Source organism: Elephas maximus, chromosome 10, assembly GCF_024166365.1.
Source record: "Elephas maximus indicus isolate mEleMax1 chromosome 10, mEleMax1 primary haplotype, whole genome shotgun sequence".
Lineage (NCBI taxonomy): Eukaryota > Metazoa > Chordata > Mammalia > Proboscidea > Elephantidae > Elephas > Elephas maximus.
In genome coordinates this window covers 27,621,414-27,640,111 of record NC_064828.1, presented here as the reverse complement: position 1 = coordinate 27,640,111, position 18,698 = coordinate 27,621,414, and the positions used below count along the sequence as shown (strand labels likewise).

General features: G+C 36.7%; 2 protein-coding genes across 2 annotated transcripts; both read right to left on the bottom strand.

The window, feature by feature from the left end:
- Positions 1 to 688: 688 nt before the first annotated feature.
- On the bottom strand, positions 689 to 9,515 carry LOC126084600 (olfactory receptor 4K17-like). The gene is made up of 2 exons (XM_049899195.1): positions 9,398 to 9,515; positions 689 to 1,659 (listed from the first exon to the last, which is right to left on the bottom strand). The coding sequence occupies exons 1-2, from the start codon at positions 9,513 to 9,515 to the stop codon at positions 689 to 691; spliced, it is 1,089 nt and encodes a 362-aa protein (XP_049755152.1).
- A 7,810-nt stretch (positions 9,516 to 17,325) lies between these two features.
- On the bottom strand, positions 17,326 to 18,327 carry LOC126083918 (olfactory receptor 4K17-like). Its single transcript, XM_049898014.1, has one exon. It carries the CDS (start codon positions 18,274 to 18,276, stop codon positions 17,326 to 17,328), a length of 951 nt encoding a protein of 316 aa, XP_049753971.1. The 5' UTR covers positions 18,277 to 18,327.
- Between the last annotated feature and the right edge of the window lie 371 nt (positions 18,328 to 18,698).

The following is an 18,698-nucleotide window of genomic DNA, read 5'->3' as shown; positions in this document are numbered from 1 at the left end:
TATTTTAGATTCAAATTACTCTTGAGAAAAAATGTCTTTCTGAAATGCGTAATTTTTTGGAAATCAAGAGCATTGTTTTCTAAAATTGAAATACTTTTGGATACAATATGGGAGTAACATTTCATAATATTAGCAGACAAGAGAAAATCTGTAGAAACTTTCTCATTTTGTCAGCAACAAAGAAAATGAGCATATTTTGATGATATAGGTAGATATTGAAAACCATAGTTCCTGTTTTCTTATGAGGTACCACATGTGAGTGTTGACTCAGATATTAATATTGTTGAGTAAAATGAGACAAACCTTGGGTCCAGAGTAATAGCCAAATCGTTCTGGCTGTACAGAAAAATGTGATAGACTTTCTGAGAGTTCATTTTATTTTTTCCTTTCAACCAATGTCATTTTAATGCCTTGATAGATCAAATCTTTACTAGCTTTTCTGAAGGACAAGTGAGCATCTGGTTGATGATTTTTATAACTCAGTCAATATCATTTTAAAAATCCAAAAAAAAGTTATGTATTTTTAATTAGTACTATGTTCAAAATATCCTTAAATGGCTGGTTTTTAAGATCTTGCTATATTATATTGTACTTGGCTTACTCTACATGGATCCAATAACCTGAAGTTTATAAGAAATCTTTAAAAGCTTTTAAAATATTCTGTTTCTGTCTAAATTATATTTTTATCCTAAGTATCCTGTCTAGAACTCACAAAAGAACTCCAGAGTTTCTTCATGGCAGCCTTCATTTCTTTGTTTCTCAGAGTGTAGATAATTGGATTCAAGATGGGGGTGACAATGGTATAAAACACAGCAAGGAACTTATCCACAGAGAGGTTGCTGAAAGGCCAGGTATATATAAAGATGCATGGGCCAAAGAAGAGAATCACCATTGTGATGTGGGCAGTCAGTGTGGAACGGGCTTTGGACTGCCCAACAGAAGAGTGGCTCCTAATGGTAATGAGGATCAGACTGTAGGAGATAAGCAAAATAAAGAAACAGCTCAGGGAGATCATTCCACTGTTGACAACAATGACTATCTGTACAACATAGGTATCTATGCAGGCAAGCTTAGTAACCAGAGGCAGATCACAGAAAATGCTGTCTACCACATTGGGACCACAGAAAGGCAAATTCACAACAAGTGGTACCTGAAGCCCAGAGTGAAGGAGGCCTGAGAACCATGAGGTCACTACTAGCAAGACGCACACCCTCTTGTTCATAATGGTTGTGTAGTGTAGGGGCTTACAAATGGCCACATATCTGTCATACGACATGGAGACCAACAGTACCATTTCAACCCCACCCAGGAAGTGAAGGAGAAAGATCTGAGTGAAACATCCAGCAAAGGAAATGGTCTTATGCTTTCTTACCAAGTTCAAAATTATCTTAGGGGTGGCAAAAGAAGCAAGAGTCATGTCTACAAAGGAGAGGTTTCTAAGGAGAAAGTACATAGGGGAGTTCAGGTTTGGGGTATAAAACACTGTGACCACAATGAGAAGGTTTCCCAAAATAGTGATCACATAGGTAACTGAGAAGAGTGCAAAGAGAAGAAACTGTATCTCTTGGGAGCTGACCAATTCCAGCAAAATTAATTCTGACACTTGAGACTGATTGAATTGATCTATGAAATGCGTCGTATGGCTTGATCTGGGATGACCTATAGGGACAAAGAAGAAAACATTAATAGTGTAGCAGCTGACAATCTTTATTTATTCTTGTGAGTCCTTCAATATCCTCGACTGAATTTCAAATTTAATGTTGTTTTCCATTACCTCTGAGAAGTAGGTAATATAGTCAAAACTCCTCACCTCCCAGAAAACAGGGACTCTAACCCTAGCTTGTACGCAATACCCTTTCAAAAGTAGTTTCTGGTGTATTTGGCTTTATAGTCACAACCACAGCTCAATTGTGACAAAGAAAGAAGTTTACTTAGATAAAAGCAAAGTTTGTTTCCCATTTCTCTTGCATTAAAAAAAAAAAATTCATGTAGACTAAATATAAAAATAAAAAGTAAAATTTTTATAAGAAAAATATTTAAAAAATTAAGGTCAATGCTATTAGAATTTTCACAGATGATGACTAAAAGTGGGCTGTTATATTTGAAATTAGCCTAGTCATTATTGATTTCAGTAGAAATGCTTTTAATGGAATAATTGGGATCAAATCCATTTTCAAACTTTCTGTGAGTGAATGAAGAATTATGAGACCAAATGAATGAGGGTTCAGGGAGCTGACATAATGAGTGAGACAGTTATTTTAAGAAGTTTCAAGATGAAGGGATAGGAAATATGACATGTGAACAGAGGAGAAGCAGAATTAAAGAATTATTTCCTTAGGATGATGATTTAAGTACATTAATATGTTGATGTAAGGTAGCCAAAAGATGAAGAGATATTAAAAATGCAACAAATGTGTTTTCAATGATCACTGCTGAACAATTGAATGTCATATGCAAAAAAGTTGAATGTGCATATGCAAAAACTACAACATGAAAAAAAAAGGAAAAGATTAACCTATACCTCACACTGTGTATACAAATTAACTCCAAAATTGATCATAAACCTAAATGTAAAATATAATATTAAATTTTATAGGAAAAAATAGGGGAAAATACTCATAAATTTTGGTTAGGCAAACCGTTTGTAGACACAACACAAAAAATCTAATACATAAATAATAATTGATAAATTGGACTTGTACTGTGGAATGTTGCTGTTGGTTGTTGTTAGGTGCCGTTGAGTAAGCTCCGACTCATGGTGACCCTATGGACAACAGAACAAAACACTGACCAGTCCTGTGCCATTCTCACAATCATTGGTGAGTTTAGCCCATTGTTTCAGCCACTATGCCAATTCCTCTCATTGAGGATATCCCTCTTTTTCTCTGATCCTCTACAAGCATGATGTCATTCTCCAGGGACTGGTCCCTCCTCATGTCCAAAGTACATGAGATGAAGTTTACATTCTTGCTTCTCAGGAGCATTCTGGCTGAACTTCTTCCAAGACAGATTTGTTAGTTTTTCTAATAGTCCATGATATATTCAATATTCTTCACCAACATCATAATTCAAATGCATCAATTCTTCTTTGGTCTTCCTTATTAATTGCACAGCATGAATATGAGGTAATTGAAAATACTATGGCTTGGATCAGATGCACCTTAGTCCCCACAGTGACATCTTTGTTTTTTAGCACTTTAAACAGTTCTTTTGCAGCAGATTTGCACAATGCAATACATTGTTTGATTTCTTCACTGCTGCTTCCATTAAGTGTTGATTGTGGAGCCAAGTAAAATGAAATCTTGGACAGCTTCAATATTTTCTCCATTTATCATGATGTTGTTTATTGGCCCAGTTGTGAAGAATTTGTTTTCTTTATGTTGAGTTGTAATCCATACTGAAGTCTGTAGTCTTTGAATTTCATCAGTAAGTGCTTCAAGTCCTCTTCACTTTCAGCCAGCAAGGTTGTGTGATCTGCATATCACAGGTTGTTAATGTTTTTTCCTCCAATCCTGATACCTAGTTCTTCATATAGTCCAACTTTTTAAATTATTTGCTCAGCATACAGATTGAATAGGTGTGGTGAAAGGATAGAACCCTGACACACACCTTTCCTGATTTTATACCATGCAATATGCCCTTGTTCGGTCGAATGACTGCCTCTTGGTCTATGCACAGGCTCTGCATGAGCACATTAAGTGTTCTGCCATTCCCATTCTTCACAATGATACCCATAATTTATTATGATCCACACAGTCAAATACATCTTTCCTGTATTCTCTGCTTTCAGCTAAGATCCATCTGACATCAGCAATAACATCCCTCATTTCACATCCTTTTATGAATCTGGCTTAGATTTCTGATTGTTCCCTTTCAATGTACTGCTGCAGCAGTTTTTTAACTACCTTCAACAAAATTTTAATTGTGTGTGATATTAATGATATTGTTCGATAATTTCCTCATTCTGTTTGGTCGCCTTTCTTTGGAATGGGCACATATATGGATCTCTTCCAGTTGGTTCTCTGGCTAGGTAGCTGTCTTCTAAATTTCTTGGCATATGTGAGTGAGTGCTTCCAGCATTGCATTTGTTTGTTGAAACATCTTACTTGGTATTTCGTAAATTCCTAGACACTTGTTTTTCCCAAAAGCCTTCAGTGATTCTTGAACTTCTTACTTCAATACCATCAGTTGTTGATCATATGCTGCCTTCTGAAATGGCTGAATGTTGACTAGTTCTTTTTGGTACAGTGATTCTGAGTGTTCCTTCCATCTTCTTTTGATGCTTCTTGTGTCATTCAATGTTTTGCCCAAAGAATCATTCAATATTGAAACTTGAGGCTTTGAATTTTTTCTTCAGTTCTTTCAGCTTGAGAAATGCTGAGTGTGTATTATGGAATAGGTTGTATGATTATGTCTGATTGTTGATAAATGTGTGTGTTTTTAGTAGAATTCAGTCTGAGTCTTTCTTACATTTATAACACACCACCTGAGTCTTTCTTTTCTTTATAGTAAACCACCTGAGCAGGGACGGAATACCCAATAAGCAAGATAAACACATATTAAAGGCATCAGAATATGTGTTCATCTTGGACAGGACATAAGGAAAGTGAGTGCACGGTGGAAGGGAACTGGCAGGTCACTAATTTTGTATGTGAGAACAATTATATTTTCCTTTCCATTTTTGACCTATCAGATATAATTGCTGAACATAACCTCACATTCAGTTCTCTTGTTCACCACAAAAGACCCTGCCAGAGGCACTATAATCATGCAACTCCTGGCATATCTGGTCTTGTGCAAAGCGATTCAAAATGCATCTTCAGATTGGTCATACCGTTGTATTTGTATCATACTCTTTGAGATTGTTCTCACCCCCATTGGGGATCAGCAATAGTCCAATGAACTATGAAGATGCAGCATCAAAGGATGGAAAGTGAGTGTACAAGTTTTTAAGTATTATTCTAAGACTAAGAACATTCATGGACATTTATGAAGGGCCCACCAACAAACATCCTAAGACAAATGAATGAAATTATTTCCAACTTCTTTGTAAGTACTATTTTTTTTGACTATCTCAGACCTAAAGAACATTACATGTTGCAAACCATTTTTTTTTACTTAATAATTTTCAAATATAAATTTTGTGCTAACATTCATTTTATTTTATAAAATTTACTTGTTTTGTAAATTTTACTTATTCTCAATTATTCAAATTTATTTGCTATGGTAGAACCAATTTTTTAAAATGGCATAATTTTATATCCAGGTAAAATAAAACAGTGACAACTAAGTGGAGCACAAAAACAAAAGATCACAGAAGATAAAAATGAAAGGATTTGTGACTCTATAAAGACAATTCCAAAATTAAGTCCTATTTTAAAAATGTAACAAAACAGAAGAGATTTCTTCTGAAATGCTAAAGTTTAATGAGTGCAAATTGTTGTATTAGTATTGCTAGTGCTGAAATTACTAACAGGAATACTAATGTAATAGAATTTGTTCCAAAGTCTGCATTCATTCCTTGCCGTAGTAAAATAATAATAATAATGATAGTTTAGAAAGTGAACCTATTTTAGGATCTTCAATTGTCACATCTGCAGACCCCATAAATAGCAGAAATGTAGATCCTGCTTTGTGGAATAATTTTTCTCCTAATGATGAAAATTACTGGCTTGAAAGAGGGCCAAATGATTGTCAACATCACCGTGGACCTTTTGAAAAGTCGTGTTGAAAATTTCTGGATGATAAATAAATAGGGTTCTGTAGCTAGAATATAATTCTAGGGTGCAAAGTGAATGGTGAAAATTATAAGAGGTAGTGGCTACTGTATTCTCCATCAGTCAGCTTTGTATACTGTTTTGTATGCAAACTATTCAGTCCTAAATCATTTAATTCTTGATTTGCTACAGATGGATTTAGCAGTTGGCGCAACTAGAATTTGATCAATAAACATGAAAACAGTTCAATTCTCAGAGATAGTATGTTGTCATTTTTAAACCAAAGACCTGGTTTTGGCTTAACTCATGAACTGGGAACACAAATTAAAGGAGAAGGCCACTACTGGAAAACTGTTTTTCAATGTGTTGTTGCTGTCATTATAACAATCGCTGAACATGGACTATCTTTTAGAGGAAGAAATGAAGTGCTTCAGCCTCCACAAAATGACGATTTTCTTGGTTTACCTGACCTTGTTGCTCAGTTTGGTCTATTTTTAGCAGGTCACATCTCAAAATATGGTAACACAAGAAAGGACAACCCATCATGTACATCTAAAACAATTAGTGAAGAATCAACAAATAGTGATAAAGATCAATAAAGTATTTTCAGTGAAATAAGTACAGCTTTATATTTCAGTTTGTAGGTTTCACTCCTGATCTTTCTCATAGAGAGAAGCTAAGTATTGTTTCTAAGATATGTATCTCCAACAGACAGAAAACCTGTCGAGTGACTTATATTTACTAGCTTAAAAGTGAAGAAATTGCAGATCAAGTACTTTACCCCTTTGTGAAGTTTTCAAAATTGATTTTCCTAAGTGCAAAGGACAGTCCTATGACAATGCTGCCAATATGTCATTCCATATAAAGGCTTGCAACAGAATATTTTAGAATGTAATGAACATACCATTTTCATACCACGTACTGCACATTCACTTAATCTTGTAGAACAAAGCACAGTTGAGTGTTGTCCAGAAACAGTTTATTTTTCTTTTTCCTACTGTTCAGTTACTCTACATATTTTTTGCCACCTCTATTCATCATTGGGCAGTTCTTAAAACATATTTAGGCCATGATCTAGGATTAAAATAGCTTTCAAGTACATGTTGGGAAGTGCATGCTGTAGCAATGAGTGCAATCCTGGAATTGTACATTCTAGATGCCTTGTAAAATATTGCTGAAGACCAGACACAAAAAGAAGACACCAAAAGGAGCATGCATTTAAGTTGGTTATGAGAAATAATATACCTCAGCATTTTGATTGAATGAGTCTAACTCTCCAAGGTTCGGAAGTAAATTTAAAGACATGCAGAGATCTCTTCTAGTCTTAAAAGAGTATTTACATAAGCAAAGATTTTGAAACCACAGCAAAAAATCTGGCCAAATATTGATTATGAAGCAGTTCACCTTCATTGAAGCCTTAGAAAGAAACAAATGATAGAACTGCTCCAGAAATATCATTGAGTGCCAAAGATCAGTTTTGTGTAACCATCATTGACACACCTGTATTTTACATAAAAAGAAGGGCAAAAGTGTAGAAAGTTCTTTCAAATATCCTTTCCTTCTTAAACAGTGTGGATATACCTGATGAAAAATTCATGAAGGCATCCAAGAAATTAGTGGAGGCTTATCCCAATGACTTAAGAACAAACCTTTATGGAGAAGTGTGATGATTTCATTCTTACATGAGAACTAATTTTACAGATTCAAGAAAGACAAATATTACTCATGTAGGCATGTATGATTCCATAATAGAAGATAAAATACAATACGTATTTACTGATGTTGAAGTCGCTTTACACATATTCTTAATTTTAATGATCACAAACTTCAAAATGGGATGCTCATTTATGTTTCTAAGGAGAATCAAAAGCCCTCAGCTCATAGCAATGATTCAAGAAAGACTTGATTCATTATCCTTATAATTATGGAAGTAGATATTGTTTGGAAGCTTAACTGTGATGAAATCATTGAAGAATTTGTAAGACCAAAGAACAGAAAGTAATGTTTTTAATTATTATATTTTAGAGGTGTAAGATCTACTTAAAAATAAAATATAATAATTTGTAATAATATTTCTCTGATCATTAAATTTTCTTTTATGATATGTTTTCATTTATAATTCTAGCATTTGTTATGAAATAAGCATCAAAACTGAAGTATAAACCATTTAGAGAAAAATTGGTGAAAGCCAATTTTTTGTTGTGGGAGATCAACAGAATTTTAGGTTGAATGTTGAAACAAGTAATTTCAGTGACTCATTTTCTTTGTTGTAGAATATATGGACTATTCTTTTTGTAGAAAATGTGGTATATAGTAAAAATGTTAGTACCACACATTCAATAAAAATTTATAATCCAGTTCATCTTATTCCCCTAAAATGCTATACACCACCTTTGCATTCAATTGCTTATATTATACTTGCATTTAAAAAGAAGTTTTATCATGGATAACTAAGACACGGGTTTTAAGACACGCGCACTATATATATACACATACATGTACATATATAACTCACATATCCTATTTGTATGCGTGCGTAAGCAGAGGAGGGGGCATCACAGATTATCGGTGTTTATGGCCCTCACATGCCTTAAGCCAGCCGTGCACCTGAGTGTGATTCATGAAAGGAAGAGGGAGACATAAAATTCCCACCTACCTTAACACCAGAGGCTACCACTATTTAACAACAACAACAAAAAAGTATCGCTTGCATTCAACTTACAGTCATTCGTAGTAAGAAAAACAGACCTCTGTCCTAGATCAAACTGCATCAATGCTGCCAATTTTGAACTGGGGGATTTAGTAATTGCTTGTAGTTATGAACAAATGGCCTTAGGAACTTATATTTAGGAATCTAACTTGTTTATAAATAGAGAAAATTTTCTATTAGATATGAGAATTGTTTTATAATATTTTCCTGCTTACAGTCATGTTCACAAGGGCTATAACTGACCTCAATCATGTAATTGTTCAAAAGCTATTAATGGAGAAACAAAGTATAAGGAAATGTAGGAAGGCCAGGCTTACCTTATCATTCTAGGCTGTCTGTCTCTTGGGATTGTTAGACAACAGAAGGGAGCTACTGTCAAGGTTTTAGCCTTGATCAAAGTTTACTTGTACGTTAATTTTCATATTAGATTTTCCTCTGAGTAATTGTGTCATATCTCAATGATTATACTTTACTCATAAAAAACACAAGACTTGGGGAGACTGAGTATTTTAATTGAACTGTGTGAAAAGCACTAGCACACAACCTAGAATATAGTTTGTACACAATAAATGTCAGTGATTGCTACTATTCCTAACTTGCTGAGGTTCACACAGATAAAGGACTGGGATTGACACTCAGGACTTGTGACACTAAATGTTATTAACCATACAGTTGAGGCTACACTCCAGCATAGTCTTGCATCCTTTTCAGTGGATCAGCGGTTCTCTTTATTTTTACAAGTTTTTTTGTTTGTTTGTTTTATCATTAAATTAGAGGATTCATATTTTCACCAACAAACTTGGAAGTTTTCATATATTTGTATCTTATCTGAGATACTTTGAAATTTAGGGAAAACACTAATAGAATTAGGATGTTGCCTCTCCTTTTCCTAATCTCTTACACTAGAAAAATAAACACAGCATCTCCTCCCTGCAAGTCATTGTTGCCTAAACAGAAGTATTGTGCAAACCTTTTCTGGGGAAAATATTTCTTTTAGGTTCAAGGACTTCTTGAGCTGGTGCTCTGGTCTCCTCTGAATTTAGGTTGCTTATGACCTCCACCCTCAGCCCATTTAGTTGCTTTGTCATATCTCTTTGATGCTGTGGCTAGTCGTGTGTGAAAGCTTTACCTAACTAGTTTGTCAGACCTTATGGTACTGGTGCTTTCCTGATTGGTGACCTTACCACCACCCCATGGCTTTGGACACCCTGATTAGTAACAACTGTGGAGCCCTGACTGCATTATGCTCACCTGCCTTTTACAGGTATTTCAATGCTGTGTAAACTCTGGAGGGAGAGAAACCAAAGATTTGCCAATGGTGGCGGTAGCCGGGCACCATCTACTTGTGCTGGACTCAGTCTGGTGGAGGCTGTGGTTCTTGTGGTCCATTTGTCCTTTGGAGTAATCTTTCCCTTATGTCTGTGGTTTTCCTCATTCTCCCTTGCTTGAGAATGGGTCTTAGATGGCCATTCACAAACTTTTAAGACCATAGACACTAAAAAAGATCAAACCTACCGGTCTGACAGAGACTGGAGAAACGCTGAAAATATGGCCCCCAGGCACACTGATAGCTCAGTAATGAAGTCACTCCTGTGGTTCACCCTTCAGCCAAGGATTACACGAGCTCATAAAGCAAAAAGAGGCTAAATGGGCACACTAGCCCAGGGGCAAGGATGAGAAGTCAGGAAGGGACAGGAAAGCTGGTAATGGGGAACCCAAGGTTGAGAAGGGGAGAATTTTGACATGTAATACAGTTGGCAACCGATGTCATAAAACAATATCTATATACATAAATTGTTTAATGAGAAACTAGTTTGCTCTATAAACCTTCATATATAGCACAACTGGGAAAAAAAAAAAAAAAAGATTTGCAGAATAGAGAGGCTAACAAATGTATGGTTCTTATTAAGGAAGAGTCAACTGTCCTGATTCAACACCCCACCTGGAGAGTTTTGCGAGGTGAAAGCACTGACTCTGCCATCTGATCGGCACTGCTAGGTGGTACAAACCACTAACACGCCCAGCTGCTAACCAAAAGGTTGAAGTTTCAAGTCCACACGGGCCCCTTGGAAGAAATGCATCCATTGAAAACCCTATGGAGCACAGTTCTACTCTGATACACATGGGGTTATTATGAGTTATTTTTGACTCAATTGCAACTGGGTAGATTTTCAGGCTTTTAGCACTGCTTAGCTCCTCAGTCTATGGTGAATTAAAATAAAAAAGGAACTAACTCTTTCTGAAATTCATTCTCAGTGTTCAGTTTCCTCAATCCCTATCCTTAATAGACAACCCCCTTCTCCTAAACACCATGCCCTTCATTTGTTACTTCTTATCTCCCATTGTTTTTTCCCTTCCAGACTCCTTTTCTCTAGTCAGATTTACGATGACGAGAAAGTAGGTATCGAATTGCTGCTCTTCCCTTTGGGAAGAGGAATCCAACAGGGCTACTGTGCAGATATTTAAGGAGCCCTGGTGCTGCAGAGGTGAAAGCACCTGGCTGCTAGCCAAAATCAGTGCTTCAAACCCACCAGCCACACTCTGCAGGAGAAAGATGTGGCAGCCTGTTTGCATAATGATTTCAGCCTTGGATACCTTATGGGGCAGTTCTATTCTGTCCTACAGAGTCTCAATGTGTTGGAATCTACTCAGAGGCAATGGGTTTGCTTCACTGACGGGGTTAAACAATAAAGGGAAGCCAAGGCACAGGAAAATGAAGTAATTATGGGTGGGGTCATTGAAGTAAAGCCAATCACAGGTGATCCATTTTCTGAGATTCATGCAGTTTTTAAGAGACGTAATGACAGTCTATATATTCTTCACGTAGCATACACTAGTATTTTCCCACTTCTAGTTTTCATAGCATCTCAGCAAAAGCTCTCAGATTAGCAACTGTAGCTCTAACAGTTTCTCTCCTGGATTTGGCTAGGGTCTAATCGACAACAGTAACCCCAAGCATAACTCAAATAGAGTGTCTATTTGGGTATGAAATGCTTAGATTTTCTTAAAGGAATATGGGTTTTTGAGAATTGCTGTTTTAATGGTTCTACTTTAGCGGTAGCCTATTTGTCCTCTCAAAGGGTTCTAGAGAGGATAGCTTCAGGAAATTTAACTTCCTATTAAAAATAAACACATGTATCTCAATCGATGCATCAAAAAAAGAAAAAAAAAACCCGTTGCCGTCAACTCAGTATTGACTCATGGCGACCCTATCGGACAGAGTAGAACTGCCCTGTAGGGTTTCCAAGGAGCACCTGGTGGATCATCCTGTTGTTTCTCTAACGCCTACTCCCCTTTAATTTGTAAATAAAACAATATATTTTTGGTGGAGCCATTTCTAACAAACCGAGTCAGAATTTATGCTATTCTCCTGTGTCATCCTATAGTACTGTCCTTGTAACCTGTAGTTGAGTTATTTATACATATTTTTGTCCTTAGCCCAAAATTCTGAATTCTTTCAGCAACTCATCATTGTTATCTTAGCATGTAGTGAAGTGTCTGGCATGTAATAAAGGCTCAAATTCTTGCCTCAATGGTAACAAGTGCAATCACCTATTGCGTCTCTGCTGTATGCATGACTCTGTACTAGAAAGAAACGTGATACAAATTATCTCACCAGTTTTCATAAGTCTGAATTTAATTCTATTTTTAGTCCATTTTCACAAACCTGAGACTGTGCCTTTCCTTGACTGATTATAACAAATTCATTTAATAATTGCTAATTTGCTGGAGACATAACAAGACAATCTATTGGCCTTACTGTGTTAGCAATGTCTCTTCTGCTTACCAGTTCAGAAGCAGTAACAGGAAATGACTTCAGATGGAAAAAAAATATCTAGAAGGACAGGAGTCTTCTAATTTCATAGCACCGTAAGAAGGAACAAGTCAATAACATATACACACCCCACCCTGAGGACTTCCTAATATAGTTTCTGTTAGTGTTAGTTCGTGTCTAATCAGTACTGGGAACCCTGGCCATTCTTACTAGGTAATTCTACCAGGAATTCTGTCTGTTACGGGATAATGCTTCAGGTCTACAAAGTGTTTAGTGGTGATTTGGTGCTTTAACCTTAATGATAGTTTGGATATGACAGATGAAATTAGATCCAATAGGCAGATTGACGATGTTCTAGAGTTAACGACTTGCTTTCTTCTCTCTCTTGTCTTCAGCTGGCAGTAGGACAATTTTGATTCTTGGCTGTGAAAAATGAAATTAAGATTCATGATGAGGCATACGGAGATTTAAAAAAATTGTGGAGGTGGTCTCTGTCTCTTGGGATCATCCTCTAGTGTGATAAATGGTACCGGTATCACCAGGTGGTACAAAAGCAGTTATTTTTTTTATTTTTTTGTCGTGTCCTTACCTAGTTTTGGTGTCAGGGATATGCAGTCTTCATAGAATGAGTTCGGGAGTTTTCCGTCCCTTTTCTATCCTCTGAAATACCTTTAGTAGTAGTGGCGTTAACTCCTCTGAAAGTTTGGTAGAACTCTGCACTGAAGATGTCCGGGCCAGGCCTTTTCTTCTGTTGGGAGTTTTTTGATTACTTTTTCAATCTCTTCTTTTGTTATGGGTCTGTTTAGTTGTTCTGCCTCTGTTTGTGTTAGTTTAGGTAGATAGTGTGTTTCTAGAAATTCATCCACTTCTTCTGGGTTTTCAAATTTGTTAGAGTACAGTTTTTCATAGTAATCTGATATGATTCTTTTAATTTCAGTTGGGTCTGTTGTAATATTGCCCACCTCATTTCTTATTTGGGTTATTTGCTTCCTTTCCTTTTTTTCTTTTGCCAGTTTGGCCAATGGTTTATCAATTTTGTTGATTTTTTCAAAAAACCAGCTTTTATCTTGTTAATTCTTTCAATTGTTTTTCTGTTTCATTTAGTTCTGCTCTGATTTTTATTATTTATTTTCTTTTGTTACCTGTTGGGTTTCTTTTGTTGCTCTCTGTTTGTTCAAGTTGTAGAGATAATTCTTTCATTTTTGTCCTTCTTTTTGTGTGTGCGCATTTAGTGTTACAAATTGACCTCTGAGCACTGTTTCGCTGTGTCCCGAAGGTTATGATAAGAGGTGTTTTCATTCTCATTGGATTCTCTGGATTTCTCTATTCCATCCTTAATGTCTTCTATAATCCAGTCATTTTCGAGCAGGGTATTGTTCAGTTTCCAAGTGTTTGATTTCTTTTCCCTGCTTTTTCTGTTATTGATTTCCACTTTTATGGCCTTACGGTCAGAGAAGATGCTTTGTAATATTTCAAATATTTTGAATTCTGCTAAAGCTTGCTTTATGACCTAGTATGTGGTCTATCCTAGAGAATGTTCCACGTGCACTAGAAAAGAAAGTATACTTGGTTGCTGTTGGGTGGAGTGTTCTATATGTCTATGAGGTCAGTTTGGTTAATTGTGGCATTTAGATCTTCCGTATCTTTATTGAGCTTCTTTCTGGATGTCCTGTCCTTCACCAAAAGTGGTGTGTTGAAGTCTCCTACTATTATCGTGGAGCTGTCTATCTCACTTTTCAATGCTGATAGAGTTTGTTTTATGTATCTTGCAGCTCTGTCATTGGTTGCATAAATATTTAATATGGTTATATCTTCTTGGTGTATTGTCCCTTTAATCATTATATGGTGTCCTTCCTTATCCTTTCTGATGGACTTAACTTTAAAGTCTATTTTGTGAGAAATTAATATTGCCACTCCTGCTCTTTTTTGATTGTTGTTTGCTTGATATATTTTTTCCATCCTTTGAGTTTTAGTTTGTTTATGTCTCTAAGTCCAAGGTTTGTCTCTTGTAGGCAGCACATAGGCAGATCTTCTTTTTTAATTCATTCTGCCACTCTCTGTCTCTTTATTGGTGCACTTAGTCCACTTACGTTCAGCGTAATTATGGATAGGTATGAATTTAATGCTATCATTTTGATATCTTTTTTGTGCGTTGTTGACAGTTTTTTTTTCCCACTTAATTTTATGTGCAGAGTAGATTATATATTGTCCTTTCCTCATATTCATTGTTGCTGATATTGTTTCCGTTGAGTCTCTATTTCTTGTATTTTATTTTGATGAGTAGGATAGTTTGTCTCCTTTGTAGTTACCTTTTATTTACCCCTATTTTTCTAAATTTAAACCTAACTGTTATTTTTTTTTTTTTGTATCACCTTATCTTCCTTTCCACTTGGAAGATCTATGACTACATTTCTTAGTCCCTCTTTATTGTTTTAATGTCATCTTCTTTTAAATAATAACATTGATGTTACCCTGTTTTGAGCATTTTTTAAATCTTGATTTTTTTTTTTTTTTTTTGATTTCCCTGTCTGGGTTGACTTCTGATTGCTCTGCCCAGTGTTTTAGTCTTGGGATGCTACTTACTATTATTGATTTTCTAACCAAAGAACTCCCTTTAATATTTCTTGTAGTTTTGATTTGGTTTTTACAAATTCCCTAAACTTCTGTTTATCTGGAAATGTCCCAATTTCACCTTCCTACCTGAGAGACAGTTTTGATGGATATAGGATTCATGGCTGGCAATTTTTTTCCTTCAATTTTTTATATAAGTCTTCCCATTGCCTCCTTGCCAGCATGGTTTCTGTTGAGTAGTCCAAGCTTGTTCTTATTGGCTCTCCTTTGTAGGTGACTTTTCATTTATCGCTAGCTGCTCTTAAAATTCTCTCTTTATCTTTGGTTTTGGCAAGTTTGATTACAATATGTCTTGGTGATTTTTTTTAAACATCTACCTTATGTGGAGGTCAATAAGTATCTTGGATAGATATCTTCTCATCTTTCATGATATCAGGAAAGTTTTCTGTCAACAAGTCTTCAACAATTCTCTCTGTATTTTCTGTTATCCCTCCTGTTCTGGTACTCCAACCACTTGTAGGTTATTTCTCTTGATAGATTCCCACATGATTCTTAAGGTTTCTTCATTTTTTTAATGCTTTTATCTGACTTTTCTTCAAATATATTAGTGCCAAGCACTTTATCTTCAAGTTCAGAATTCTGCCTTCCACTTGCTCAATTCTGCTCCTCTGAGTTTTTATTGAGTTGTCTACTTCTGTAATTTTATTGTTAATCTTCTGAATTTCTGATTGCTGTCTGTCTACAGATTTTTCCAGCTTATTAAATTTTTCATTATGCTCCTGAATAATCTTTTTTAATTTTTTTGCCATTGCTTTATCTGTGTCTTCCTTGGCTTGTTCTGCATATTGCCTCATTCCCTTCCTGACGTCTTGAAGGGTTCTGTATATTAATCTTTTGTATTCTGCCTCTGGTAATTCTAGGAATGCACTTTCATCTAAAAGATCTTTAATTCTTTGTTTTGAGAGCTTGTTGAGGCGATCATGGTCTGTTTCTTTATTTGACTTGATATTGACTGTTGTCTCTGAGCCATCTATAAGTTATTGTATTAGTTTATTTTATGCTTGCTTACTGCGTCATAGCTTCTTGGTTTGCTTTGTTTTGATATGCCCATATGGGTTGCTTGAGTGAGCTAGCTTGATTATTTTAACCTTTGGAGCTCTGACATCCTGTCCTCAGATGGGTAGAACTATTATCAGTTAATCAGTCTAGGAGTCCATTCACTTTTCTTATATGAATTCAGCTAGCTGATCATCAAGTGTGCGGTACAGTCTCTGTCCTACAGTCTTAAAGGGGCAGGGGTGATTGATGTAGTACCAGTATCTGGTTACAGCAGGGAGCCACACTCTAAACAAGGCTGGGGGTTGAGCATCATCCCCTATATGTCTGAGGAAAGTGTGTCCCTGTTCCCTAGAGAGTACAAGTGGGTGGTTTCTGTAGACAGACCATGGGTACCCAATTTTTTAGGTTGTAAGGACTGGGAGGTACCAGTTATCCTTGGACCCCTGCCACGGGTGGCTGAGTGACTTGAGTGGAGCCACTAGTCTTTAGGCCCCTGATGTGGGTAGGTGAGGACCATGTTTAATAGGCAAAGCAATGTCAAACATCAAACACCCTCCTCTCTGCCACACAGCTGAAATGGTTGGAGTCCACCAACAAGGGCCTATTCTCCTGAAATAGGTCCACACAAGTCCATGCAGAGGGGAAAGGTACTCGAAGTCCATGAACTGTTTATGCCTGGACAGGAGCCGCTTCTGTCCTGAGATCCCCTGGTTAGTGGAGCTGGCAAATTATCTTTTCCCCCAACTGCAAATTTATTCCTTCTCCAAGGCCAGGAGTTTGGCTCTAGGTGCTCAACAGCGCCTATCTCAGGCTCAGGGAAGTCAGATGCTGAAGCCAGCTTGGGAGCCAGGGGGCATGGTAAAATATACACAAGTACATTTCTGGTTCCGGACGTATGATTAGGCTGTGTGGCTGGCTGCTTATCCCTGAGGAAACTGCTGCAGAACATTAGTACCAGCCTGCTGCAGCTACTCCCGGGAATAGTGCCGAAGGTATCCTGGAAATTCAGGTCCAGTAACTCATCTCCACTTCTGAACCATTTCTTCCTCCCCTTGCCCCTAGTTGGTTTTCTAAGCTTGCTTTTGATGCTCAGGGCTCCTAGCTTGTCATAAATATACACTTTTATAGTTTTTTTGAGTCTTTGTTGTAAAGAGGGCTTGTCAGAAACGTCTGTCTATTCTGCCATCATGGCTCCTCATCTCAAGCAATGTCATTTTAATACCTTAATAGAGCATGTCTTTACTAGCTCTTCTGAAGGACAAGTGAGTCTGTGGTTGATGATTTTTATAATTCAGACAATATCATTTTAAAAATCCAAAAAAAAATTATTTACTTTTAGTTAGTACTATATTCAAAATATCCTTATATGGCTGGTTTTTAAAATCTTGCTCTTTTGTACTTGGCTTTCTACATGGATACAATAACTGGAATTTTATAAGTAATCTTTAAAAACTTTAAAAATATTCTGTTTCCTTCTGAATTATATTTTAAACCTAAGTATCTTGTCTAGAACTCACAAAAGAACCCCAGAGTTTCTTCATGGCAGCCTTCATTTGTTTGTTTCTCAGAGTGTAGATTATTGGATTCAAGATGGGGGTGACAATGGTATAAAACACAGCAAGGAACTTATCCACAGAGTGGTTGCTGAAAGGCCAGATATATATGAAGATGCATGGGCCAAAGAAGAGAATCACCACTGTGATGTGGGCAGTCAGTGTGGAACGGGCTTTGGACTGCCCAACAGAAGAGTGGCTCCTAATGGTAATGAGGATCAGACTGTAGGAGATAAGCAAAATAAAGAAACAGCTCAGGGAGATCATTCCACTGTTGGCAACAATGACTATCTGTACAACATAGGTATCTATGCAGGCAAGCTTAGTAACCAGAGGCAGATCACAGAAAATGCTGTCTACCACATTGGGACCACAGAAAGGCAAATTCACAACAAAGGGTATCTGAAGCCCTGAGTGAAGAAGACCTGAGAACCATGAAGTCACTACCAGCAAAATGCATACCCTCTTGTTCATGATGGCAGTGTAGTGCAGAGGCTTACAAATGGCCACATATTTGTCATATGACATGGAGACCAGCAGTACCATTTCAACCCCACCCAGGAAGTGAAGGAGAAAGATCTGAGTGAAACATCCAGCAAAGGAAATGGTCTTATGCTTTTTTACCAAGTTCAAAATCATCTTCGGGGTGGCGAAAGAAGCAAGAGTCATATCCACAAAAGAGAGGTTCCCAAGGAGAAAGTACATGGGGGTGTTCAGGTATGGGGTATAAAACACTGTGACCACAATGAGAAGGTTTCCCAAAACAGTGATCACATAGGTAACTGAGAAGAGTGCAAAGAGAAGGAACTGTGTATTTTGGGAGCTGATCAGTCCCAGCAAAATGAATTCTGACACTTGGGACTGATTGAATTGTTCCATGGAATCCATCATATGGCTTGGTCTGGGATGACCTGTAAAGACAAAGAAGAGAGCGTTAATAGTGTAGAGGCTGATAATCTTTTTTTTATTCCTGTGAGTCCTTCAATGTTCTCCAGTGAATTTGAAATTAACATCATTTTCCATTACCTCTGAGAGGTAGGTGATACAGTCAAAACTTCTCACCTCCCAGAGAACAGGATCTCTAAATCTAGCTTATAAGCAATATCCTTTGGAAAGTCATTTCTGCTGTATTTGTCATTATAATCATGACCACATCTCAATTGTGACAAAGAAAGCTGTTTGCTTAGATAAAAGCAAAGTTTATTTCCCACCTCTCTTGCATAAAAAAAAAAAAAAATTCGTGTAGACTAAAGATAAAAAGTAAAATTGTTATAAGAAAAAAATTAAGGTCAATGCTCTAGACTTTTCACAGA

What these genes read in the sequence shown, in the direction of transcription:
- LOC126084600 (XM_049899195.1), bottom strand. Translation starts at nt 9,515, where the DNA reads ATGACAAAGCAACTAAATGGGCTGAGGGTGGAGGTCATAAGCAACCTA. An exon ending in AAATATTTTCCCCAGAAAAG is followed by an intron (nt 1,660 to 9,397) that starts GTTTGCACAATA and finishes TTGTCCCTATAG; the next exon opens with GTCATCCCAGATCAAGCCAT.
- LOC126083918 (XM_049898014.1), bottom strand. Translation starts at nt 18,276, where the DNA reads ATGATGGATTCCATGGAACAATTCAATCAGTCCCAAGTGTCAGAATTC.